The sequence below is a fragment of the Falco biarmicus genome, chromosome 3, assembly GCF_023638135.1.
Source record: "Falco biarmicus isolate bFalBia1 chromosome 3, bFalBia1.pri, whole genome shotgun sequence".
Classification (NCBI taxonomy): Eukaryota; Metazoa; Chordata; class Aves; order Falconiformes; family Falconidae; genus Falco; species Falco biarmicus.
Window position 1 is genome coordinate 56,074,943 of NC_079290.1, and position 27,797 is coordinate 56,102,739.

General features: G+C 39.9%; 1 protein-coding gene across 1 annotated transcript in view; it reads right to left on the reverse strand.

The window, feature by feature from the left end:
- Window positions 1-27,797, reverse strand: part of LAMA3 (laminin subunit alpha 3) — a 122,918-nt gene that overhangs the window by 32,929 nt on the left and 62,192 nt on the right. The window contains exons 29-44 of the mRNA XM_056332756.1: window positions 26,658-26,823; window positions 26,128-26,254; window positions 24,811-24,950; window positions 24,314-24,429; window positions 23,520-23,731; window positions 22,489-22,693; window positions 19,785-19,929; window positions 18,870-19,010; window positions 17,325-17,489; window positions 14,850-14,951; window positions 13,824-13,907; window positions 12,666-12,896; window positions 8,794-8,907; window positions 5,035-5,144; window positions 3,081-3,161; window positions 1,565-1,671 (exon numbers count right to left, since the gene is read on the reverse strand). Coding sequence (XP_056188731.1) covers window positions 1,565-1,671; window positions 3,081-3,161; window positions 5,035-5,144; window positions 8,794-8,907; window positions 12,666-12,896; window positions 13,824-13,907; window positions 14,850-14,951; window positions 17,325-17,489; window positions 18,870-19,010; window positions 19,785-19,929; window positions 22,489-22,693; window positions 23,520-23,731; window positions 24,314-24,429; window positions 24,811-24,950; window positions 26,128-26,254; window positions 26,658-26,823 — 2,246 coding nt within the window. The remainder of the gene's footprint in view (window positions 1-1,564; window positions 1,672-3,080; window positions 3,162-5,034; window positions 5,145-8,793; window positions 8,908-12,665; window positions 12,897-13,823; window positions 13,908-14,849; window positions 14,952-17,324; window positions 17,490-18,869; window positions 19,011-19,784; window positions 19,930-22,488; window positions 22,694-23,519; window positions 23,732-24,313; window positions 24,430-24,810; window positions 24,951-26,127; window positions 26,255-26,657; window positions 26,824-27,797) is intronic.

The window sequence follows — 27,797 nt, forward strand, 5'->3', positions numbered from 1 at the left end:
TAGCTGTGCCATTTCCTTTGGCACTTGCACATTAAGTCATCAGGAAGTTAAATGGGATTGGTAGTGAGCGCTGCTGCCAAAAGGAGACAAGTCACAAAACATATATTTGTAAGACAACTAAGGAAATTATTCTGTAATTCAAATACCCATGCAGTTCTGCTGTTGTGTAATCAGCTAACGCCAGACACATTTCAGCTGTCACTGTGAAGTACCAATTAAATGCAACTATTGCTACAACTTGTGCACAAACAACGTCAGCCAAGAAATGGTGAAATGAAAAAGTCTGGCCAAATGCCAGACATCACGCACAAGAAACCTGATAGAACATGCTGTGCTGATGATCACAGAAGGTTTTATTCTTAATGCAGAGAAAAGAGACAGCTGATCAGAATATATAGTTGGAGACAAACTGTCAACAAACTGGCTTTTGAATTTTGCCTTATGGATTAGCTTGTCCTAGCAAACGTTTGCTTCAAAAAGAAAGGATAAAACATCAAACACTGCTTGGATCTATTCCACACAAGGTATAAATATAATAAAGATGCATTACTTCAATGATGAAATATGAAATGAGAACTAGCTATTGAAAAATTGCACCAGCTGCCAACAGCAGTTCACATCACTTGCTGTTTTTCTCATTTCTGTGACAAAGGTGATCCTTGCAGCTCCTTGAATGCAGTATGAACAGCAGTGCAGAGAAATGAGTAACATGAGAATGTCAGTTGTTAGTTTGACACTTTACTAATATCTGAGGAGGAAAAGCTGTCTATGGGGAGAGAAAAGTGTAATTTTACTGGGGAATGAAAATCAAGATCCTTTTCAGGAGCAGTGGCCTATGTGTTTCTGAATAGAAATGAGTATCCCAAGGGACTGAGGTGAATCAAGGTAAAGATGGTCTGAGGAATGTTGGATCAGGCCCTTTACTTCAGGATTATAATAGATACAACAAATACATGCCAGTGGTATAATATTCTTATAAGAGCTTACTAGTAGTGGAGTACATGTGTGACTGATTCTGGGAAAATCAGGGACGCCTTAGATGGCAGAATGGTATGTAGCAGGGTTTATAAAACAGCCCCATGACTCAGGTCCTAACTTCCACTGTAAACACAGTTAGCATGGATACCTACGAAGGCACTGCCTGAGGCAGACTCTGAAGATGTCACTAATCTGTCCCAAATACATTTAAAAAAGGCATATTGAGGCTTCTCAGTTTCCTAAGTCTGTGACACAGACTGGTAAGATATGACTTAACCATATAATCAGAGGAACCATAATGCATTTAAAAATATACCAGTGAAACAGAAAACCAGAATAAAATTGGTAGTATTTATGAAGGGAAATACATGATAAAATGGCTTAGAGGAGCAAACTTGATGACTCAGGACAGCCCTTCTATTACCATCATGTTGTGTTTTAGGAAAACTTACATTTTGTTAAAAATTATCTACATTTCTTATAAGTCTAGATCTTTCCCTCTGTTCAATTTATCTAGAGTACCATCCTTTTCTGCTTCCCAGAGAGAAGATAACACCCCCTTTCATGTTCATAGGCCCTCACGTACCTCCAGTCAGGTGGTCACAGCTAGCCAGCTGTCCATTATTATTACAATTACATTTCTGACAGTAGCCTCCATATTTCTGTGGATTTCCGAAATATCCTGGAGCACATCTAGATAAAGAGATAGAAGTAATTTTTATTAAACATTTGAAGCTACTTTTGTGAAAAATACTTTCCCTTGTAAAATACAAAACCCCCTAGTTATTCTCCAGAAGAAATTTTCAAGAAGTTTTGAGTTCATGTCTTGAATTAGACAAAAAGAGTATATTTTTGGCCTAAAGTATCCTCTGCACTATGCTAAAAATATCCTTCCAAGTACTGCAGAATTTTTTTCTCAAAATAAAGGAACTCCCACAATGCTCATATAGGAATAATTCACTTAATCTGAAAAAATACAATATACACAGATACATACATACACAGAGACCCTGACAAGGCTTAATCCACACCATTCTGGTCTGTGATCTCACCAGAAAACACCTATTAAGGAGGATCATACTGCAAGCACATGTTGAGATTTCAAACAGCAATAGCACTGAATGACATTATCACCCTTCTGCTGGGTGATACCTCCTCTTGCCATCTGCCAGCAAAGTATTCTGTGTGAGTGAACTCTGAATATTTTATAGATAAAATATATTGTCCAGACTGGCTAGCTAATATTCCTAGAAGTCACCCTGTTGTGAGATCTGTAGGAGTGGCAATGCAGGATCAAAGGGCCATGATGAGCAGCTGAGGTACAGCTAGATCTGGAAGAGAAAAATCCGTCTAACCTGCAGCTTAGATGTCAAAGGTAACAGTTTCAAAGCACAAGACAACGTCCTACTGGAGGTGCTGTCTTCAGGTGAGCTATGACTTATTAGCCTCAGGTTTCCAAACCAGACAACACCACTCCACTGTGCTTAAATTCTCCCGGAAATTGAAACTCAGTGAAATAGCTTCCTCTGTCTGCCTGAAACTGCCATGCTGTTCCTCTTGTCCTTTGCCAAACAGCTGCAATGTTCCAGCAAAAGCGATGGCTTTGGCATTGTATTTTTGTATGCTCCACGTGTGGAACACATCAGAATGATTTGGCATGAAGGGTATGGTGTATAATGTTTATTATATGGTTGCTGTTGGATAACTAGGAACACTGAAGCATCATCAGGTACCTTGCAGAAAACGGAAAAACGTTTTTAACTCGAAAAGGGACAAAACAAGTTGGAGTCATTATTACCAGAAAGGGTACAGGATTATCCTGGCAAGGCACAGGGCACTTAGGCTAAGAGGCTGACATTTCTCTTTTTGGTAAAAACTGTGTAGTCACTAAATAGTCTGTGAATAATTGTTTACATTTCTCCAGGGAGTGTTGGGTTTACTTCTAGAATTACACTATAGCACCACACTATAGCAGCTGTTCATATAAATAGATACTCCTTAAGTGTGTGCATACTATGCATATGTGTACATCCATATATTGGCACACACCTCCTTCTATGGTGTCCCTCAAAAGCCATGGTCTTGAGAAACAAGTCACTTACCGTTCACAACGAATTCCAGTATAGCCTTCTTTGCAGAGACACTGTATTTCTTCACCGTTTGTGACACAACCAGTTGCAAATCTTTGAGAAGAAGCAAAAATATTATTGTGAACAGATCATCAAATAGGTTTTGCTCTCTAGAGGCTAAGCTCAGTTAAATGACTTTCAGATTTAAAAGTTTTTATACCACCAAATTACTTCTCAGTTAATTTGCCTCTAGACAAACTGCTGTGACTAATTCTTTGAAGTTTTATATATTTTGTCTAAATTCTTTCCTTAGACTAAAAAATAATAATTTCCTGACCCTCTGGACTGACCGACTATAATAGTTCACTATGCAAAGGAATACCTAAAATAAACCTTAATAGTGATGTTGTAAAATAAAACAAGTCTAGGTAGCTATTTTATCTTACTAGGCAAGAATCAATAGCCTGTGCTAGACAATATGTTCTCCTGCTTAGATAGCTTTTTTTCTTTTTTATGGATGGAAACATTAAACGATATTTTAATGTAGCTATTGTTTGGTGTTTGTTTTGTTTTTGGGGTTTTTTTTGTTTTGTTTTGTTTTTTTTTAACCAAGGCAGAATAGAGTTGTACACCATTTTGGGGAGCTTTAGAGTATATCTGGTTAACACAATGAACATTTTTGTCTGCTCTTTCTAGCAGACCCATCTAGATTCAAATTTCTCTGGGAGAAAAATTTTTTGGCCAATGTCTGGGAAGGAGAAGGCAGGAGGTGAAGCAGGGATAGGGCATGTTTGCTATTTCCATTTTTTAATTTATGAACAGCAGGATAAAGCAAGTCTGTGCATCAAAGATGTCTGCAATAAGAATTACATATAATTTGACTAGGAGGAAAATTGTCAACTCCAACAATGCCAGGTGGGGTGCATTTCCTATGTCAGGAATGGTATTTACCACCCTAATGTGCAGCTATGAAACCGCAGTTTTATGGTCTCCCTAGATATTTCAGCATTCTTAAAGCAAAAGATGACTAAAAATATATTCAGTCAGCCTCAGGCAAGCACCTGCAGAAAAGACCAATGCTGTCAAAAACTGATCTGTCACAGAGTTCTCTGATAAATGAAAAACCTGTCCATTTTCTGATGGTGCAAATCTCCTACTTAAGGCTACTTGGTGTTTGGTAATGCACCTGGCAAATATTATGTGGTGCCTTTAGCAATTTCTAGCTTCATTTTTTTTAACAGACTTCAGGTTTCAGAACTGACCAATGATGACAATGTGGCTAAACATACCACACATTCAAAATGCAATTTACTGCCCAATTTTAAGCCTGGCAACCTCATTAGATCCAAGGAAATTAATTTTTTTTAGCTCAGTATGTTTGTACTTCAAACAGAGCTTCCACCTGAAGAGCAACCATACTTTCAGAAATCTAGATACATGCTGAAAAGCTTTAACGTTTTTATATTATTTTTGCATCTTACTAAATTTTCTGAATTCATATAAAGGGCTTGTTTCATCATTGTCACTTATCTCCTACCCAGAGTAATGGTGTTAAATGTGAGACTAAAGATAACTTACATCTTGCATTTCAGTAAACAAGAAAGATTCTGGATATGTCCAGTAAGGGAAAAGGCTTCCACGCTATATTTCTCAACATGATTTTATACATAAGCCCATTGCGACTGCCTGGGGCTCCCCCAGGTGATGAGCAGTGTGCCTTTGTGGTTCAGAAACTGAGTGAGAATGGGAATACTCAACTTATTAAAAAAGGCAGTGCTGTGAGACAGACTACCAAGTTACTGCTGGTCTAACACACCTCAAATGGGTCTGATGCCCCACTATGCTGAGCAATATCAGAATACAGGAAAAGATCATTATCTTCCTATGGTAGTAGGGATTGGTGTTTGGTTGCAGGTTTTTTCTTTCTTTCTTTCTTTTTTTTCTTTTTCCCCTCCCCTGCTTGACTTTTTATTACTTTTTACTGTACCTGTTTGTATAGGGGCAAGGACACACCCGGCAGGAGCCTTCAGTGGCATCTCCAAAATAACCATCTTCACAGCGCTCACATTTCTCCCCAGCAGTATTATACTGACAGTTCTTCAAAAGGAAGAGAGAGACAAGCAAGAGAGTTAACAGTTCTTTACCACTCAATACGGCTTTATGATTATTAAAAAAAAAAAAAAAAAAGTAGCTAATCTACTCAGAGGATACGTTCTTTCCCTTCCACATAATCAAACATTTATGGCCAAACTGCCTTCCCAACCAGGATAAATTGGTTCCAGTCATTCTGCAATTGTAGAAACCACAATTTGGTCATTATTGTGGAAAAGCATCAATAAACAAGCAGCATTAAACATAGTTTTAAAGAAATTCAATCAGACGCATAGTTTGTTAAGGAATTACTAATGCACTCTCTCTGTCTTGATATTTCAATTAAAAATCAATATGTTTAAATTAAACTTTAAATTTTGCATCTTAACATTAATTATAAGGCAGATATCATTTAAAAGCACGCAATCAATTGAACCCAAGTACATTCTTAAAAGAATCCCACTAAATTAATGTAAAATATTTCTGTTAGTAGATTCAGATAAGAATTTCATTTCATGTACTTTCTCCAGTGTATGTGTTATTTGTATTTATGGAGTAAATAATGAAAACAAAGGCTAGGAAGACAATTAAAACCAGTATAACTGAGCCACTTTTTCCATTGTAAAATTGTTGGGAATCATATCTTATTTTAGAAACATTCTTATTCCTGGTGCTGTCTAATTGTCACACAAATTTATATATTACAGGGAGAGAATAAAGAAGTTGCTTTTGCATTACCTAAAGCAATACTAATTTAAAGTAGAAATTGTTCAAATACAATCTTGAGCAGCCATAAAAATTCCATGTGACCAACACTCAAGAGGTATTCACATTCCCAAGTTCTACAGCTGTTTCCTTCCGTGTGCAACAGACTGATCCAACATCCCACAGAGCTGAGGGTGTACTAATAAAGTGAAAGATGATAAAAGAAAGTGGGAAATTGGCTGGAAGCAGTCACTGAGCAAGTAACACTTGCATTTCAGGGACCTTGACAGCTTAGGGCTATGGTTGAAGGCCCTACTACCATGACTTGCAGCAGAGGGGCATTTTTCCCTACAAATGAGAAACAGTTCTGTCTCTCCCATCTCCTTGTATACTCCATTCTCTACATTTCTTCACACCCAGAGTCCCTCAACCACGTCAACAGCCCTTCCTTCAGCCTCTGCACGTAGTAACCTCCAATTAGTTTTCATTTTGGTTGAAGAACTAAATTTGTGGCTCACTTGTGAAAGGTTCTGGGAAAGCAGGAAAAGCTCTAGTTCACATACGGGACATTGAACTAGAGAAGTGAAAGTAACATGAAGACACTACGTTTATGAAAGGAACCATTTTAAAAGGCAGCCTCTACAAAAGCTGGTGCATATATTCCTGCAAAAGTCTTGTGGAAAACTTCAGACTGTTTCTGAATAATTACTGTCAGCTTTTATAATCCTGAAAAACAAATTAAACTACAAAAAGAGTAAAAGAGATGTATTTAAAAATATTTGTGTTGGTTTCATCTTGGAGCAACCTCCCCCCCCCCCCCCCCCCCAAGTTTAGTTCCTGGCTTTTTGTTTTGCTCACTCTGTCTATAGAAACTGAAGCAACTCCATAACTGCAAAGAAAGTTTCCTTTAACTACGTGGCATATAAGGATGGGAGTTCCCAAGGCACAGTGGAACGCAGCCAGAGCAGCAGCCCCCTCGGGGCTCTTCCTTCAGCCTTCACAGGACCAGAGACACCCCTGGGGTCACAGCATCTCCAAACCATCCAGCACTGCAAACTCTGAAAGGAAAACTCTCAGCTGACTCCATACACACCCATATGGCATCAGGACGCCATAGCAGAGCGTGCCAGGGCCACAACAGAAACACCTATGTACATAGGCTTATGTGACATGAAACAACCTGTCAAGGGATGAGCAAGTCTCAGCACCATGCTGCTGCTGAGGGAACGCACCTTTCAGGAGGAAAGGCAGGGACCACAAGGACACAAAGCCTGATTAATGGCAGAGGGCTGGCTTTTCCCTACACATGAGAACCAGTCTTTCTGTCTTCTCCACCTCCTCCCTCACTGTTCTCCTCTTTCAGCAGTATAGCACTGCACCCCTCTCCTCCCACCAGCAGTCAGTGGGATGGCTACCGCCTGAGCTGGGGAGCACAGCACTGCTGCCACAGAGAAAGGAGTCAGCCTGGGCTTCGGCTCACAAAGCCCTCTCTGGAGGCTGTCATGGCAGCGATGCTGACATGCTGAGGCACTGGGCCCGTGCTCAGGTGAGGAGCAGGGAGAAGGAGGGCAAGCGAGTGAGCACTGCACTTTGGACAGGGAAGCCTCCTCGTCTTCTCTGCACCACAACAGGACTTTGTCCCACGGCTCCTCTACAGAGACAAACTTGCTCCATATTAGGCAGAGGCTCATGATGGAAATACAGGCCCTCTGGGCTTTCATTTTCCACCACGTTATCCTGGGTGACTTTGCTTATCCTGAATTTTGTCCCAGGGCCAAGCATTGATTTAGCTCTATCTATCTGAAAGTTAATCCAGCTGTGAGAAGGAAGGGATAAAGAGAAACCTAAATCACATACTTCATGAGGTAAAGGTGAAATTTGCAATTTTTGTCCTTTATAATTTTCATCTGGAAATGAAGTAAAATCTCCTCATCTTTACAGCTCTGCTGCAGCTCTTTCTTGTCATGGCCTGCCCTGCCTCTCCAAAGCAGTAGCCTGTAAGTCATCCCCCGGAATGTGCTGAATTGCTTTACAGTTTCCATTAAAGTGAGAGCGTTGGCTGAGACGAAGTTGGGGGGGAGGGGGGGGAATGACATAACGTGCAGGAATGCACCGCAGGCAGAACGGATGCAGCGTGAACAAGGAAGAAATAACAGAGAAGAAAGACCATGAAAGGTGTTGACAAGGTTCTTGTTTACACAGTAAGTGAAAAATTAGTGAAAAGTTTTTAAGCAGGAATTTTTCAGAACAAACTATTCAAACCATCAATGGGTATAAGCTGGAGAAGCACGGTCGGCCAAATGTCGCACTTCCATTGCTATGAGGGCTGATCCACTCCCATGAGGCTGCTTTGCTGGGCCAGGGAGCAAAATCCGTCCCACTATCTTCTGTAACAGTGGAAATTTTCTAATTAATCTAACTTCTATCCCCTTTATCTCGTCTTGTTTCTTCCAATATTTTTTAATCCATCTAGATGTAAATTAAGACTCGTGGAGATTTACTGATGTTGATTAAAGAAGGGATTCTGCAAAGGCCATGCTATGCATGAACGTGCTATTTGCCAGCATTGGCAAACCCTAGTATATATGTGTACAACTAAGGACTGCATATGCCAGTGTAAGACCCATATTTATTAAAAATAACTGCAAACACTTACATATGTACTAATTTCATGACATTTTATACCATGAGCTAATATAAATCATAAGGGAAAGAAGAAAACAAAAAAAAGATCAGAAATTATTCTCATCACTCACAGTTATGTTTAACATACATGTAAGTGCATGCAACTTGGGCTCATTACAGTACAAGATATAGAGAATGAGACATACAAGGATTATGTTTAGTTGCTTGGACTTTAACAGTGCTATATAGTCCATACTGCAGTAAGCTAAATGTTTTTTCTCCTTTTTTTTTCCAATTCATTTCTTGAACATTAGTAGTTACTTACAATGCATTTTCCAGTACCATCTTGACACCTATTTGAATTTCCGTTGCAGTTGCAGGGAACACAGCGTCCAGTAAATAATCCTTTATTTTCACGGTAAAATCCAAGGCCACATTCCTTGATGGTAAGCAGAGAGAAAAAAAAAATAGTGAGTGAGTGCAGAAAGTATGTTTTACAGGTTATGGGAAGAGTATTTTGAAATTGATTGCCATTTCCAAGGAGTAGTGGACGTGTACATTTCCTTGCAAGCTCTTCTAAGCCCATATTGTTTAAATTATAAGTATTTTAATGCAGTGAATAGAAATTAATGGAGATGATGAAGTTTCATCCCACCCCCGTGCTCTACACTTTGTGGTAGTGGAGATTTCATCGTTTTGACTCTAACCTCTGAGCAAACCACATTTTCTGTGGCTATGTACAAAGATGTAGAACATTACTTTTATTTTAACATGACAAAATTTTAACATGACAGAAAAAGATTTGAATATAAATTCACACTACAGTGTTCTCAAAGAAGAACATATGGAAATCTCACGTATAGCTAGTGGTTACATTAAATATTGATATCAATTTAACTATGGTGTATTCCTTGGAAATACTTCTAGCAAGACACCTTTTACATTAATTCATCATGACGTCTGCAATAAGTCTACCTAGAGCTATACAAAGCCATGCTTAGACACAGCCAGGTGATACAACAAAACATAAAGCAGTCTAATTTCTAAGTACAGACTTGCCATGGAGACCTGGGAAGCATGAGAAGAATGTTCAGCTATTGAGGGCACAGGTGCAGGAGCACAGCCTGTCAGATCAAAGTTGGGTTTAAATAGGGAGCTGAACCAGAAGAACATTATGAATGAAGCAAGAGAAATGGAGTTTGTTATCCTACACCAGGAAGGCAGTAACTAATATGTTAAAATCAGGTTCTTCCTTGGAATGGGCAGGGAAAGCACAAGGGTAGGGAAAATACGAGGAATTCCTCCTGGGCATGGAGCCTTCCCGTACACAGACCAATTAAAAAATTCATGTCCACGTTCTCTGCTCAGCGTACTCCTGGAACACTAACCACGTCCAAAATGACCGGACATCAGTCTATCCCTCCTATTTCCCAGCTCCTTTTCACTAGTAACTAAGCTGGTGTGGTGCAAGGAAGATCAGAGGCTGCATAGAAGTGGGGAGAAAGCTGTGCTCCCCACGAAGCCAGCATCTCCCAGGTTCCTGCCTCTGGCAACGTACTTCTGCACAGTACCTATACCTCAAGTCTACCTCACGGTCAGGGGCTGGCCCTGACAACATTCAGAAAATAAGTGACAGTTGAACTTTAAAGCCATAAATCTTTTCTTACAGCAATTGCACCACCAAGACAGATGGGACAAATCTGAAGTGCAAAGGGTTTATGGGATGGTGTCTCAAACCATGTTCCAGTGGTTTGAGGTTCAAGTATTTATGCAGGGGCAGGATTAACCAGTGAATTTATCAAGCACGTAACTGCCAGAGAAAAAAATTTCACTCTTCCAGAGCTGATCCCAAAAGGAATATTCAGTTATTGCTGTTTAAACAACCGTTGCTAGTGGCACCTTTGCCTTCTTTACATGTGGGATAAATAAATAAATTCAGAATACAAATATAATCCATAGCTTTTAATACTGATTCCAGTGTGAGCAAGGACTGAATTTAGAAAAGGCATTTAAAACTTTTCAGATACATTTTTAAAAGGGTGAATATGTTCCCTGAACAACAGGGAGCCAATACACACAACTTCTGAAGAAACCAGTGCCTGAAATACATTAAACAGCATGACTAAGTAAAATATAGGCTCTAATGCATATAACTTTTATTTACTGAAAGTCTCTTTTTGAAGAGCAAAATGTATCACTCATTTTAAAGATGCATCCAAATGCATTTGGAAAAAATCTGTACATCTTTTTGGTTTTCTATTTACGCTGTCTTTAAAACAACACATTTGGAGTAGGTGGGCACTTTGTTTCTGAAACAGCACTTGTGATCCTGAAAAACCAATTCCATGCAAAGATAAAACTGTGCACTTTCAAGTGCTCAGGAGTTCAGGCTGATTGTTTTTAAGTAAACAGCAATTTAAAAGAAACTTCTGGCACACGCTTTTGTTAGCAAAGTACTTTGAGACATAAGAGTAACCTTATTACTTTTATATTAAGTAATGTATAATTTGTTATCAAATTAGTTCATTTAAAAACAAAGAAAAAGAAGGAAGCAAGCAAGGGAAAAAAACAAATTACCTGTCTCAGGTGAAAATCCCTTTGAACTTGTTGCTGCTGACTCCCCTCCTGAAGGTTAGGATACCATAGCCTCTGTTGCATATCTTGTGCTAAACAATGCCCCAAGGCTAGTAACGTGACAACCAGCCATCCTGCATTCCTTGGCCTCTTCACCTGGGCCATCCTTTTACCTTAGCTCCAGTGTGAACATATGCTGCTGTCCTTTAGGTGTTTGGTTCTCTTATACTCTCCCTTCTTCTCCAGCTTCTGACTCAGATTAATGAGGCTCTGCTGTGACGGGCCCCACCTTTAAACTTTATATGTGAGTCAAGTTGTACAGCACATACTACTGTTCTTCAGGTTAACAAATAACCCCGCAGTTCCTGTAGCTCAATATATACCTAAGTCGAGGTGTGGCAGGCATCACCTCCTCCCCACCTAAGGCAGCCAGACAAAGCTAGGTGATTACAGCAGTAAATCACTGCCTGAGTAATGCTGCATAAACATTACAAACTACCCAGGTGAGCGTCTTGATCACTTCCTTTGGCTATGTATTTCCACCAGGTTATATAAAAAACCCAGCGGCTTCATTTATCAAAGCAGTATGTTGAAAGCAATGGGGTGGCAGTAGGAATTTCAGTCAGTGCTTGTCAATTTGCGTGTGGCACAGAACATCAAATGTGTGAAAAAATAAGCTTTTAGAAATATTTCCAAAATGGTATTCGACAGATGATAAATAGCTGCCCTGAGTAGTGGATGCACACATGAGACATAAGCCAGCCGTAAATGTTTTGTTCAGCCTCTCTGCAGCTGCTCCAGTCTAGGTATTATTCTTTCATTCTCATTTCAAAAATATTTGCAAGGTTAGTGCAGCAATTGCTGCTTTATGGTAACCCTCAACCACTTTCTGAGAGAATAATTCCTCATATTCTGTGCACTTTGTACTCTGCTTATCTCTCCAGTACTTTATTCTGCTGCCTTGGGTGCTTATCCATGGGAATAGATAGTCAAGCTTTAAGCTAAGCAGGGAAACAACCAAAAGAATTACAGCTACAGGAACAGCATCAGCGACAGGATATACAACTGAGGCTAGGATTCCACCATTCTTCAGGTAACAGTGTTACTTTGCAATGTTTACATTATCTTTCATAAAAATAACTCCATTTTTTTTTTTTGCAAACACGTTAACTTCATCTTTCAAACATTTTCCTATAAAACCAGTAAAGTATCCAGAATTATCTAGGTTCAGGCTACTTGCCTTGGACCCTGCTAAAATAAGGAACACCAGGAATTTTCTCCAGTGTTGGGGTCTCACAAATTTTCATCAAGTCAATTCTGACCTTCCTTCCATTAAAGTATGCATCTAATGAGATTATTCAGCCTCTCATAGGGCATCACAGAAGAAACCCGCATTATAGTGCCTCACACACGTAAAATGGCATTCACAGCTCCACAAAAGCCATCACGAGTTGAATAATCCTACAGTGCTTCTTAGTGAAAGTACCTGAGCCATCAAAAGCGCACATGCTTACAAGAAGCACATTTAATTAATAACTAGCTTGTTCCTCTAACTAAACCAGTATGTATAGCTGTAGGCAAGACAGAAGGTAATGGTACAGTATGCAGGCAGCTGCTTCCTACCTGACATGAGTCACCAGCATACTCCGGAGGGCAGGAGCATGTCTCTACACTGTAGGCAATGCTGCCGCTTCCTGTACTGGTGGCTTCTTCCAGCCCAACCTCACCAAGGGTTAATCGCTGAGTCTCCGTGAAGTAAAGGCCTCTGATGTGTAAGCCATCCAGTCTAGACAGGATTATCATCAGTTCTTCTCTGGACACAAGGTTATTGCTGCTGGCATGCCTGAAGTTTCCCTGCATGTTAAGGGTACAAAATGAGCACAGCCCTTCAGCTTCTTAAAAAGAGTATCTGCAAAGAAGACAGGATGACAGGAAAAGGGAGGAAAAACTCTATGGAACAGACCCCTATAGTGCCAATTGCTGTGGGGTGAAACAGAGGTCAGGAAAATAATGAACATAAACACGGAACAGGTGGAAAAAGAAATAACGAGTGTAAAAAGGGATGGACCCTTTGCTTTGCAAGGTACCTATAGCTTTGAGGTATTGAAAAATGAAGCAGTATATAGGTTCTTCAGTCAAACAAATTTCTTTGAGGTATCACCCATCAAATCATAAAAGGGTGGAGGAAAATGCTTTTATTATTAAGAGTAAGCAAAGTCCTAGAAATCCAGCCTTTGTGGGCTGCCTTCACATGCTTTCTTGCTGCTAATAGACAATGTTAAAGAAACATCTTTTTGACCTGTACATGATACAGAAATAAATAACCCAGTCTGACCTTCTGAGCACAGATTTAAGGTAGGAATAATACCTGCTAAGCTCACCTGTCTGAATGTTGGACGCCCACTCAAAACTGGGTAGCTAAACACCAAGGAAAACAAGTAACAGTTCATTTCATTCCTATTAAGTACAGTCTGGAGCTGCAATGAATCATCTTCCATTGATGACTGGTTCAGTATTACTCCACTGGCCCTGCAGGGACTGCTAAGGGCTAAATTGGACAAGATGGCTAACTTAGAGGTGATAAAATTAGGTGGCATGAACCAGAACCTAGGTTCAATGTGTCAGTGAAGAGAGAACAAAAATGTTGTTTGTATTTGAGGACTACAGTACTTAAGTTTATACTCATTATATCAAACATTTGGAATTTCTGCACATATTAGCTGTGTATTTTTTATGTCCACTGTGAAGCAAAGGGAAGGCCATTCCATTTTCATTTCTTACCTCAACTAGCTGCACACGGCCATAATATTGACGGTCAGGCAGTGGGTTGTTGGGATCCATATAAACAACTTTCATTTGCTGGCCCTGTGTGAGAAGGAGGATATAACATTGCCATTTCACTACTTTTTATGGTGAAGTGTTCAGTTGCCATAAAATTGGGTGAAGCACATTAATCCTGTTCTTTGGGGGATAAAAACCAAGTAATACTAGGAAAACAATGTCCTTTTATCAGCAAAGTGGCATGGCAAGCACTGCGTTCCCGTGTCAGCGGGGTTTTCACTGCTTTTGCCTATTACTTTCCAAAAAAACCACCAAAGAACTAAATTAATGCTGACCAATTTTCACAGGAACTAGTTATTATTTTCAAGTAAAAATGCTTTTGCATTTTCAAACACTCTCCCTTGTATGCTAGTGCACAAACAACTTCAGATACTACTGTAGTACTTTATGAGGCATGTTTCCCAACAAGAATCCTAGAATACCAAATTAATATTTCTGATGGTCTGAAGGAACAAAACTACCACCTTGGGAATTTCAACAAACAGTAAAAGATTACAATTTTGGCCCTAAAGTGGCTGAATTAAAAATATGTGAAAGCAAAATGCTCTTTTATTTCAGTCCCTCGAAGCCTTATAATTATGCTTAATTTAATGCTGAAGAAAATTCTCACAGAAAATGAAATTAATTACACATGGAATCCAAGGCATATTTTGCTGAGCTGAGGTCATACTTGTTGACAAGTGTGCAATGCATTATTATTTTTTTTCACAGGCGCATTTTACAGAGAAAATCCTGGTTTATTTGCTCTCAAGCCAGTTAAGCTTAATAATATGTTACTTTGGCAACAGAGATAGGTTTGTTGATGGCTTTGAGCAAAATGCAGTAAAATCACTATTATAGAAATGTAGCAAGTTGCTATAAAAGTTAAGCACATTACAGGAGCAAAATTTGCCATCATTGCCAGGTAACATAAGAAATCATGGTATTGATATTGCTCTAAAGAAAAAATAATACTTCAAAACTTACTGTTAGCTGTATATCAGGTCTCTTATCCAGAAGAACCATGCCCTCACTAGGTAAGCCAAAAGATTTCACTTGGTAACTTAGGAAGCCACCATATGAAGAAAGCTGTAACAAAACGCACAAGACCAGAGATGCTTTACTGCGCTACTACTTGATAATAATCTTTGTATTCAAGTTTACCCCATCTTCCAGCACTGTAATATATCTATTCCTTGTTCTTTAGACAAAATTGAAAAAATGGATTGCTTGGAATAAATTAATTTCTATTTTGTTTACTTTGTGTATCTGACATCACTTTTTGAGCAATTACTGTTCTCTGGAAGGTTATCTGCATCAGGGGGTTTTTCCCATACTTGGGATCATGCCGTCTGTGTCATGGAGAAGTTACATAGTCACACGAATGTTGTTTTTCCCCTGACCCTACAGAATAGCTTTGGCTCCTCAAGAGCCGATGTCAGACTAACAACGGAAGTGGTAGTGAACCCTATGGACAGCCATAGGTAAAAAGGAGCAGTCAGATAACACATGTGTAAAGGTGGCTTTCATAGGCCAGCATTTTCTAAATTTACTACAAAATTAATCTAATCTGGAAAGCTCTGCTCCACCTTCTGGAGGACGGGACTCCTACTGCTATCAGCTGATACCAGCTCTGTTGTAAACAGACCTCTGCTGTAGGCTGAGCTGAAACCACACTTCTTTTGGCTCAACTACAGGAGACTACATGCAGTCTCAAACCCAACCAAATATACACGCTGCTGCCCAGAATAGACTTCGGCAAGTATGCTTGAATCATCTGACAAATAGCTTCCCTGGGTTCTGTATGCGTGACTCAGCTCAAAACATGTTGAAAGGAAAGGGAGCTCCAGGAACAGCCTACACAGTTTTTGTTCCAAGAAGAGTCTAGAAAGAAGGTTTGTGGGTACTAGGTGAAATCAGATGTTTTGCCAAAGATAGAGTACTTTGCTTTGCACCCCTTGCTGTTTGCCCTTATAGCTTATACTTGGTTTTGACATGGGAGGAAAAACTGCTTTGTCAGGTTTTGGTGTTCTGCAGGTAAGCACCAGCCTTCAATCTACTCCTTTCCATATACTTTGATGTTAAGAAAACACAGACATCTCAGTACTAAATTTTTTCCTTGGATCACAGATTCATAACTAATGCTATTACCTTCAGCCAACTGCATTTTCAAAAGCATCATTTGGAACATTGGCTATTTTTTGCCTACAAATGCAAGAAAACTCAAACTAGAGCTAATTTCCTGTTAAATGCACATTATAGGACTGCACCATATGACAGGCTGTTATGTTACTGCTTTTTCTTTTTTTTTTCTTTAAATGGGAAAATATTGGTGTTATAAACTATCCTCTGTATTCTATATGTACAGGATTTATTTTCCAGTGACAGTGTTGTCGTTGTAAATAAAAGCAAGTCATGCCTAGTTAGATACTGTGACATGGAACATAAAACTCAGAGCACTGCTCTTAATAGCTATGTTTAAAAAGGGTTGTTGCCTATGTTTTGTTATGTGGACAACAAAAGTCCTTTTGGTATGACACTGTAGTAGATAACACGCTTAAACATCAAATTTCTTTGGAAAATAATTTGTAGACATTGAAACAAGAACCTCTCTAACATCAACAAAAAGCATCCTAACTAAACATCAAGTTTAGTACCTCTGAGCATAAGAAAGAAGGATGACAAACATTTCTCTACTTTTTAAAATGAGGACTAAGAGGAACTTCAAAAATTACAAAAGTACTATCTTTAATGCTCTGGTGTCTATCCCATTTGTTTTCACTTGTCTGACAGTAAGATTGCATCTGAAACACCTGTGTCCTACAGCTGGCTGGCAACTATGGACACTGTCAGAGCTCCAAACAGGGAGAACCTGGGGGTCTGGCCTGCAAGCCACCGCTAGCAAAGTCCCCCTGGTCAGTGCGAAGGTATTAATGTGAGCAAAAGACTGCTCCTATGCACGAGTAGAAAGAGCAGCAAGCAGTTCAAAGAACACGATGTTTAGAAAACCAGGTGTTGCTCTTCCCAAGCAACATATCGAAAGCAAAAGGTGGGGGTTTTGTGTGCCACTGAGCACTTTTTATTTGTTTGGAAATCTGCCCAGGAGATACTATAGGGAGTCTAAAGGATACTCAGGCATATTGGGAAGCTCTGCATGTTCTGGGTTTCAGAAAAGCAGCTGAAGGTATCAGCTCCCTGAACCATAGGTCCTGACCATGCTGTTCACATAAAGACCTCCCTGGCACCAAGCAAGATGATTAATAATGTGTTACTGGATATAATTTTAACATTGTACTCAGAAGTAAAATATTGTGATTCCTGACATGACAGCTGAAAGAGACAAAAATCTTGTGAGGGAAGAGAAAGAAATGTATGAAAGAAAAACAATGAGACTCTTTTATCAATGATGCTGACAAAAAATGAATAAATGTTATTAGAATAGGTGAGTTAGGTGTCATTTACCTTCTCTCCCAGGTAAGCCGGTGGTGCTTTCCAGTACAAACTATGCACTGAAGCAGGCAACTCTTGAACATCAGCCACTACACTATTACTGACTGGATTGAACGTGACTGGAATGTCAATATTTTCATCCACTGCCTCCAAGCGCCAGTTCCTCATGTCCACAAACTAATGAAAATACAAAAAGGAAATAGAAGCTTGTCTCATCCTTTATTAAACTTTACCAGCACCAAGTAATGAGGATAAATTGTTTATCCTCTATAATTCCCTTAGCAACCCCTTCAGAGCCAGCCTAAAGTCTTTGCAGGATGGATATTGCAAGGATCTCAAAAGACAGTGTAAGTGGGACAGAGGTGCCAAAGCTATTTGGAATGCAGCAATGTGGTTTGTCACCTGCAAACTAAATTCTATCTTCAGCCATGTGAAGACATAACCCTTCTGGAGGTGAATATGAACTGTGTACACAAACCCAAGGATGTAATTTTAAGGTGCTTTTTAAAGTCCATTCCAAAATCAAATCGAGGACACCAACATAAAAGACAGAGTGTGGATCTGTTGTGGTAGGTTAACTGGGAGGGAAGGGACATGGCAAGATACTTTGAAGAGGCAGGCAATGTAGCCTAATATTTTGGCTCATTAATATATGTTTTATGTTCGTGGCTGCTATTTCATGAAAGACCATACATCCTGTTATTTATCATTACGCTGGGGGAAAGAAAGGGTAATGCATATGTACCAGAATGGTTCTGTGGTAGGTTGCCCTTGGCTGGCCAGAGCAATAAAACGAAAAGATAGACATGTTTTCAAAAACAGTCTTTGGTGAGGACAAATGGCCACTAGAGGAAATCTTCCTAAAGCAAATGGAAGTTTGCTATTAACTTCACTGATGCCAGATTTCATCCTTTGCTTGTAGACAGTAAAGTGCCACAATCTGGATTGCAACTAGTCTAAGTCCAAGCCTAAACTAAACTCCTCACCCATCACTCTAGGACTCTGCTTCTCTTTTTTCTTTCTCTTTCATTGTTTCAGGCAGTTGTTGGTTTTTTGGGGGTTTTTTTGGTCTTCAACCGTCTTACCATTCATTTATGCTACTAAAAATCTAGCTTCTCCCTCTTCTCTCACACTTGATGTCATGTCTCTTTTATAGGGAGGGAAGAAAAATAATTTTTACAATTATTACAATCTCTGTAGAATCTGTCACACATTTCTTAGGTTTCAAAATGCATCTATTATATAGACATGTAAAATGAAACACATGCTTATCAAAGCATCTTGAAGGAGATCATTGCCTTTAATGTTGAAATAGTGTCTGAAGATAAAGCAATGGAAGGCCAGCTCAACTTCAGTCCAACTAGTAATTTGTAAACAAACAGGTGAAAAGGACCATTTCTGCTGAAAGGCTGAACTAAATCTGCACTATTGCTTGCAGGATATTTCTCATCCTTAGAAACTAATAAAATACATTGTTAATTTTGGGAGAAATCTGGCATTTCCTTAATAGAATAGATGTAGGTTCATAATAGCAAAGAAAAAACCTATCGGATACACCTTGGTTCTACGACGATTTGTGCTGCGACAGCTGCTGGTTGCCCCAAAACAAAAGCAAGAGGTGCATCCCCTGGGATTAGAAGGGTCCAGATAAAAGGATCCTGGTCGACAAGTGTCACATTCTGCACCTTCAGTATTCTCCTGTTAAGGCATAGTTGAAAGAAATCTCAGCGCTTTTCTTTTGATTTTGGTGAGGCTCCCAAAATCTCCTGCACATAAAACAAATCTTCTGAAAGAATATTTATTTAAATGTACAGAAACATGAATGGAAATGTGTGATTGTCTGGATACACCATATTCCAAATGCAAATAAAAGTAACTTCTTGGAGACTATCTTACGACCTGTCTTCCTAGTTTATAAAGTGAACCACTGAGTAATAACCATTAGTCAGAGACAGCTGGCAACTTCCCTACCAAAACCCTCCTGCTGGCTTTTCCAAACCTACAATATAAAAGGTCACTTCTGAAAGTTCACGTTTATCACATTTAATTATGCATATCAGAACAGAATATTTCCTGGATATAATGATGTGGTGAAATGTCAACTGACATAATATGGCTAAAAAAAGCGTGGGACCTCGTTAACATCCAAAAGCCAAGATGCAGATGCATAAAGTGGATCTGTGCAGGGAACAGACTGCTGCAGTGAATCGATGGACATCTACTCTGCAGCTCTGTAACACCTTGCAAAGCCTAAGACCACCTGTACAACCAACGTAATTACATATTCAAAAATGCCATTTAACTGCTACCATGATAAACTCTGCACATACTGCAAGAGTAATGGTTTTGTACAGTTGCATTTAATTTATAGTGAAAACTTTATGATAAGCTCACTACATTCACCCCATTAAATACAAAATAGTCACTGATGTGCAAAAAGATGCTTATGAACGCAGAAGTAATTTCTCTGACCTTGCAGTGACAAATTCCTGTCTGGGGATCGCAAACATCTGGTTCTGTTCCAGCTCTGTTACAGTTACACGGCACACAGTGTGGGAAACCGTAAGTACCAGGAGCACACTGATCACACTGTCGTCCTTTTATTCCCGGTTTGCATCTTTATCAATAAACACACACAGAGGAGGGAGTCAATAGAGGAAGCACGAATGGAGCAAGGAAGGGAAGATTAAAACAAAAGGCAGGTGGATCTTTGAAGTGATTGCATGGCTATGACACAACTTTATGATTTCCATGGAGAAAGACCAGCAGGTTAGTTTGTTCTCAGATTTGAATAGTGAGACATTTTAAATAGGCATGGAAGTGATTACAGATTAATTTGATTTTGAAGGATATAAATGCTCACAACAGAATTAGACTTCTGCAGCTATGCAGTGCTTGCAGCACAGAACTACTCTCTCTATACACCAAGGTGTGGAACATGGATGTTGAACATAGGTAAGCAGAGCTGGAAGATTTATAGCTGGAGGATGTGACTGGGCATTACTCAAGGCACTCACCTGCTAACAAAAAGGTGGAGAATCCCAGGCATATGAATAATTATGGGGACTTCAACCTGCCACAAGGCTTGGGTTAGTTTACAACTGTTCACAAAGGATAAAATCCACTTTGCTCACAGTGAAGGCCGAATACCTTGAATTTGTTTAGTTGAAGTACAGCAGGTACAAAAAACAATACCAAACTATGAACAAGGCTTGAGATAAGAGAACAGCTTTCTATGGCAGCAGCTACCTCATCCCACCTTTACAACAAACTTGCACAGTTCTGATAAAACTAGTGAAAATGTAGATTTGATGATGCCTCTTCCTCCTGTCTATGCTGGTAAACTGTCTGTACCAGCCCAAAGCAGTTTTCAAGAGAGTAAGGATCCATTGATGAAGAATGTCTGCCACCACCACCATCCACATCTTTACATTTTAGTTGTGATAACATAATTTTTAAAAATCTTAGCAAACTGGTGGTGGAGTCTCCTTTGGATCTCAGCACCAAATTCATATGTGAACTAACACTATGAATTTAATGGAAACGAACAGTCGAAGTATGAGGACAAAGACAGCACTTCATATCATATATGAAAGCAATTACTCAAGTCACCAAGCAATGGGTGAGGTTTCTCAGAGTATCTCTGAATACATTACCCTACATACACAGATAACTGGCGCTGGATGGAGACTTCAAACTTCATGTAATCCACAGAAAGAAAAGTATTAATCAGAATGTAGTAGTTAGCTATATACTTCAGCAATCAGTCCAAAAGTATGTGCTGAATGCCAAATTTTGCTTCCGAATTTTTTTACCAAAAAGCTATCATTTCTTTGATATTTCCAATCAGGCTGCACATGAAAAATATCACCATTATAATCAGGCAATACAGATTTTCACTGAAATGGAAAAATGTGACTATTTCTGTAAAAATTATTCTCAGTTTTACTCAAGTAGAAATGTGCTAAGTCCTTTCTTTGAAGTACTAGATCTCATCTGACTGAATTATTTATTTGCTTTAATTTTGTATAGTATTTATTTTGATTTTATTTTGTATTGTATGGGGAAAATGAAAGTGGAGATTAATCAGACTGAGAGCTACAGAATATGCTACACTTTAAACCTGAACCCCAACTCTGAAATATAAACAGATTCCTGTTTTGCTTTTGGGATAAGACAATTATTCACTTCATATGAAAAGGACAGACTTAGGAAAATAATTTAAATTTGGGAAATAATATAAGCATTCTCTGAAAATTAGTGTTCTCTATCATATTCACAGGCTTAATGTCAGAGCAGGAAGGACAAACTTCTCTTTGTTAGGACCCTAATGTAGCCAAACCAATCAAACTGAACTAATCCTGGCCTTACACAACCTACTGGCTATCAAGTATTCGTACTTGCTATTTAAGGACTTGATCTCCCCAAGGAAATAACAGAAATGTTCAACTACACTAATATGACAGCATTTGAATTAAGATCATTCCCTATGGTTGCGGGAGTATACTATACCTGTTTTAGAGGATATAAATAAGAGACTAAAACTAAAGAATTTATTCTCATCTCAGCATGACGAGCCACAGAAAAATAAGCATATGTCGTACAGAAAGCAAAATTTTAAGAGCATTTACCACCTATGGCTCCAATTGAACCGTATTTTCCATAAACACAGCACAGATCATCAAAGTTTCTCAAAATCCATTGCAAACATTCAAGCTTTACAATACTTGAAAACTGGACTTAAATCCAGACATCAGATTGTGAAAGGTCAGCCGCAAAGTTTTAAGAATGTGGGAAATCATGTACACCATCACAAATGATGTATGTGTCCAGAAGTCAGGAGCTCTGATCTGAGGTCTGCTACTAACCGACATCGGATAAGTCACATAAGCTGGACAGAGATTTGGTGACTTACCATGACTGACACGTCAAGTCACCAGCAAACAGAATGCAAGCCCAGGAGTCCTAAATACCACCATTAGCTACCTGCATAAACCAAGTTTCCACTAAAATATTGCAGGTGTTATCCCTGAAACAGCCGAGTCCTCACTATCACCAAGCGCTGCTTAAATCCGCATTGACCATCATCATAAGTTTCCCACATCCCCTCCAAATACCTGAAAAGAATGGCGAGGCAAGCCACTCGTGCATCATAACGCAGATAACCCAAACTTACTTGCATTGCCCGTTAGCTTTTTCACATTCTGGGTTTGCCACATTAACAACTCCTCTTTCTGAACAGTTGCAGCTCTCGCAGCCAGCAAGAGGGTGATAGCTGAAGTAATGTTTCTCACACACTTCACATTTTGGTTTCACAGTTCGCGGAGGGCAAATACATTTCCCAGTCACGTCATCACAAAGACGCTGCCCGCAGTTGCATACTAGGTCAAAGAAAATGTTCTACAAATCAATCACTTCTCAACTGACAATGATCAACTACTAAACTTGCATATGAAAAAAACACGCACAACCTTTATGTATAAAGGACATAATTCTTTTCTCTCTGTCACTAGTTTTAAGCTCAGGGTCATGGAAACCAACTATGTGACTCTAACAGTAGTTTCAAAGAGTAGCTGTAGTGCCTGGCTCTTTTCACAGGTTGGTTAACTTCCCCACAAGCATTATTAATCACTTCCCAAAACTGCCAAGGATTAAGCAACAAATAGTTCTGGTGTTAAGGGCACCACTTGTACAAAGCAATGTTTATAAACATCAAGTATAGTATCTGGGAAGGCAGCTGAGGACTGCTGGTATAATCTATAAATCTGCTGATGTTAAAAAGAGTAACAACAGAATATGAGAAACTAGGAATGCTGTGTCTCTGATTATCTGTGGAAAATCTTGGAAGGTGTAAACTGGGATACAACAGTATTAACATGGAAATGATGTGTGCAGTCAGCGCAGAAAAATCCACTTGACCGAAAGAGTGGCAATATGGATTTTAACCAGTTTTGCTGTAAGACTACTACGGCTGATCAGACTAACACATGTGAAGGCACACTTCATCGTGAACTATGTGTGCTTTAAGGGGATTGAGTTACTTCTGCCTTAAATTGAAAGCTATGCTATGCTAAATCTAAGATGGCTCAACCAGCCTCTCATATGATCAAGCCCTATAAAGAAAATTGAGGCTGAGGTACCTATGCAGTAAAATCAGAGAATTAAAAGGTTGGGTCAGGTGCTGAATAAGTCTGAGCATGTACTTACACTTGCAGAATGGGAATCCATAATAGCCAGTTTGGCATCGGCTGCACTGACGACCGATGACATTAGGTCTGCAAATACACTGTCCTCCCAGGGGGCTGCAAGTAGGGCTCGTGGCACCTGCGCTATGGCAATTACATGGCAGGGCTCCATTGTTGTAGAAAGCCACTAGCGACCTTACAGAGTCCTTACAGAAGGCCGACGATTCTTCTGGGCTATTTAAATTGAAATATAAATCATGTAAGTACTGGCACTTGGGAATTGTTATTTCCCATTACGTGGGAATAACAACGTGTTTCCCGTAACATGTTATTTCCCAAAAGCATGCTTTGCAGTGGTTCAATAAATCACTGTTCCTGTTTTTCAAGCAGTTCTTTGACATAAGGATGGCATCAGTACACATTCAAGGATATACTTTAATTAAATTAGTGGTGAATGGCTCTGAACATGCAGGTAAGGGATTTTTTTCAAAGAAAGTGTGTATATTAGTCATATGAGTTCAGACATGCCAAGCAAAATACCAAACACCAAAGATGGAAATACCAAAGACAGAAAGATGACGTAGATTGTCTTCTTTTGTACTATGAGCAATAAAGCTCGAACCTTAAATTTCATTTACAATAGAAAGTCATGGAAAAATGACTCATGGGAATTTAGTGGGCCAGCATAAGCCATAAAAAGCATTTTAATGTAGCACAATGATGGGGATTTTATACATCTGTCTTTAACATTGAGTAAAAGTAATATTAATTCCCAGCTTGTTATCAACATTCAGTTTTTTAGAAGGCGATGCTTACTCAATATAGAAACTGTTTCCTCCACATTGGCTGATAAAATCAAATGACTTGTCCACTGTCTTTTTGTCAAGAATTTTATAACTGTAGATGTCTGCTGGAACAACTAAGACATTTTCCTTAAAACAATAAGAAAGCTAAATTGTACATTTCAGAGAAAGGCAAAAGACACAAGCTAAGGCATTTATATATTTAAATGTTGCTTCATTATGTGTTCTGGATTTTCTCAAAACCCCTAACATTTTAACTGAAAAAACCCAGGAAAATATATTCCTTATCTTTCCCCCCAGAGCTGTGATGCTACAAGCAGTATACAATAAAACCGGTGTATAGTATCTTAAAAATTTAAAATAAAGCAGAAGCAGTGCACAAGATCCTAAAAATCTGAAACACAACATTGCAAAAATTCTTTCTGTTTGGCTTTCATCTCTGCATCTATCTCTAAATGAATGGTGAAACTGAGAATAACATTTCCAAGTGTATTTATGCAATAAACATACCAGAACCAGCATTCTTCCATCAGGTATCGTCACTGTAACAGAGACTTTGGGTTCAGAAATTTCAAGCTCAATTTGGTTTTCTGCAATCACCTGCTCCCGACAGCCAGATATATGAGGACAGAACGAAGCACTGAAGGAACCTAGAAGAAAAAAAATACTGGGTTTGTGTGGCAAGGTTTTGGTAGCAGGGGTTACAGAGGTGGCTTCTGTAAGAAGCTGCTAGAAGCATCCCCTGTGTCCAATAGAGCCAGTGCCAGCTGGCTCTAAGATGAACCTGCAACTGGCCAAGGTTGAGCCCATCAGCAACAGTGGTAGCCCTCTGGGATAACATTTCTAAGGCAGCAGGGGGGTAAAAAAGACTGGGCACCTGCAGCAGAAGAAAGCAGTGAGACTATGTGAGAGCAACATCCCTGCAGCTCCCCGGGTCAGTGCAGGAGGGGCAGGGGGGGCTCCAGGCGCCGGAGCAGAGATTCCCCGGCAGCCCGCGGTGAAGCCCACGGTGGGGCAGGCTGTGCCCCTCAGCCCGTGGGGGTCCATGGTGGAGCAGATCCCCACCTGCAGCCCGTGGAGGACCCCACACCAGAGCAGGTGGGTGCCCAAAGGAGGCTGTGACCCCGTGGGAAGCCCGTGCTGAAACGGGTTTGCTGGCAGGGTCTGCGGACCCATGGAGAGAGGAGCCCAGGCTGGGGCAGGTTTGCTGGCCGGGCTTGTAACCCCACGGGGGACCCGGGCTGGAGCCGGCTGTGCCTGAGGGGCTGCGCCCCGTGGGAGGGACCCGGCTGGGGCAGGCTGGGAAGGGCTGCAGCCTGGGGGAAGGACGCGTGAAGGACTGTCTCCCGTGGGAGGGACCCCAGGCTGGAGCAGGGCAGTGTGACAGGGAAGGAGCGGCAGAGACAGCGTGTGATGGACTGGCTGAAGCACCCATTCCCCGTCCCCCTGTGCTGCTGGAGGGGGAGGAGGGAGAGAAATCGGGAGTGAAGTTAAGCCCAGGAAGAAGGGAGGGGTGAAAGGAAAGAGGTTTTAAGATTTGGTTTTATTTCTCATTGTTCTACTCTGATTTGGTTGGTAATAAATTACACTAATTTCCCCAAGTCCAGTCTGTTTTGCCCGGGACAGTACTTGGTGAATGACCTCCTTGTCCCCATCTCAACCCAGGAGCCTTTCATTGTATTTTTCTCTCCCCTGTCCAGCTGAGGAGCGGAGTGATAAAGAGTGGCTTTGGTGGGCACCTGGCATCCAGTCAGGGTCAACCCACCACAACTCCATATGCCAAAATGCTGAGAAAGGAAAGGAGTTAGATAAAATTCAGATGCTTACCTGACCACACACGTCCCGCATCCACACGCACTTGCACAGGGAACACTGGGTATGCTGGCTGATAAAAATGTACCACAAATACATATCTGCCCAAGTGGGGCACTCTGCCACTCAAGGTAATCTGGTTCTGCAGAAACAAGAACAGCTCTGATAGTGTATTTGCTTCGTGATATTCTTGGGTTTATGAGCTCTGCTCTGTGCCACCTACCTGCAATGAAAGAGAGGGGGCTTAGCATCTCTCAGCAAGTTAAATATCTTCAAAGAATATGGCATTACAACTGCATGCTTCTATCTGTCTGCATGCCAAGCAATGTTCTTCTGCAGTCTGTGACAGACTACTGTGTAGTTTAGAAAGAAGCTGGCATTTTTGTTTCTCTTTCTGTATATTGTCTTTGTGGCTTATTCAGTCTGCAACACTTTGATCATATGACATCACTCGGTTTTGGTTCTCTTAAAGGGTTTCACCTATTTAGCTTTACCAAGAACATACTTTGTGACTTAGGAAACAAAGTTTTCAAAATATGAGATACCTGTAATGGCGTCAAGGTGACTCCATTAATTGAGTCAGAAGGTAAAGGGACACTCAGTGGATCATAGAGTATATTTCTCGGTACTTCAGAAATTTTCCCATCCTTGAATGCATCCAAAACCAAAGCTGCTGGTGGAGTTTCGTACACTGAAGGAATGCATGTTGCACTAAACACAGAATTATAGTAAGTACTCTTGGGGCCAGGAGAATTTCTTAAGCATCATAAAAGGAAAAGCAGTTGATTCACACAAGTCAATATACTAGACTGTATTACAATTAATAATGCTACAGTAACCCCTGTTACTCTTTGGATTCTATGGAAATGATCAGAAAGTAAATGAAAACAAGAGGTATGGATTTAATTCACAAAGGGGAAAATGTACATTAACTGATTTTATTCACTCAAAATTTCCATAATCTGAACAGTTTCAATGAAAAGGATTTGCTAAGGAAGATGAAACATAAGGGAACTTAGACTGTTAAAAAATTAAATTTTAGTTAATCCAGTTAGTTACATTCACCAGAATCTCTACTAATACTGAATTCTCAGTTCTACAAATATTTACATAGGTGTATCCTTTAAGCATGCAAGTTTTCCCACTGAAGTCAATGGAACTACTTAAGTACTTAGTTAAGTATACACTCAAATATTTGTAGAATTGGTGCCAAAATAAGTAACAGTGCTCCTTTGAAAGCATCCTTATTCCTGCACTGCTGTGCTTAACTATTTCTTCCTTGGTATATTTAATTCTGAAGAAGTTGATTGAGAGTATTTTCTAAGACTGAAGGAAAAAATATTTTTGGGGGTCTCCTGCAAGTATTTGTTCACTGTTTGTAAGTACTCAACAGACGATGATTAATTTTTGCTCAAGACAGGCCCAGAACTGGAACGGCAAGTACATTTCAGGGCCAGGACTGAGACGTATTTGCCAGGCCTGTGTGGGAAATCACATGCAGCTTCCACTTGTAATACTGTTAAACTGAGCCAAGACTCCGCATCTTTCATCTTGGTGAACACTAAACACCTTCAGGAAAGCAAAAATGCTGCCAGATAATGGTCTTAATAACAGCACATAAACATACAGTAAACCATGCAAATAAAACAAGAGATTAAACCCCCCCCAAAACACAAAACCAAAGT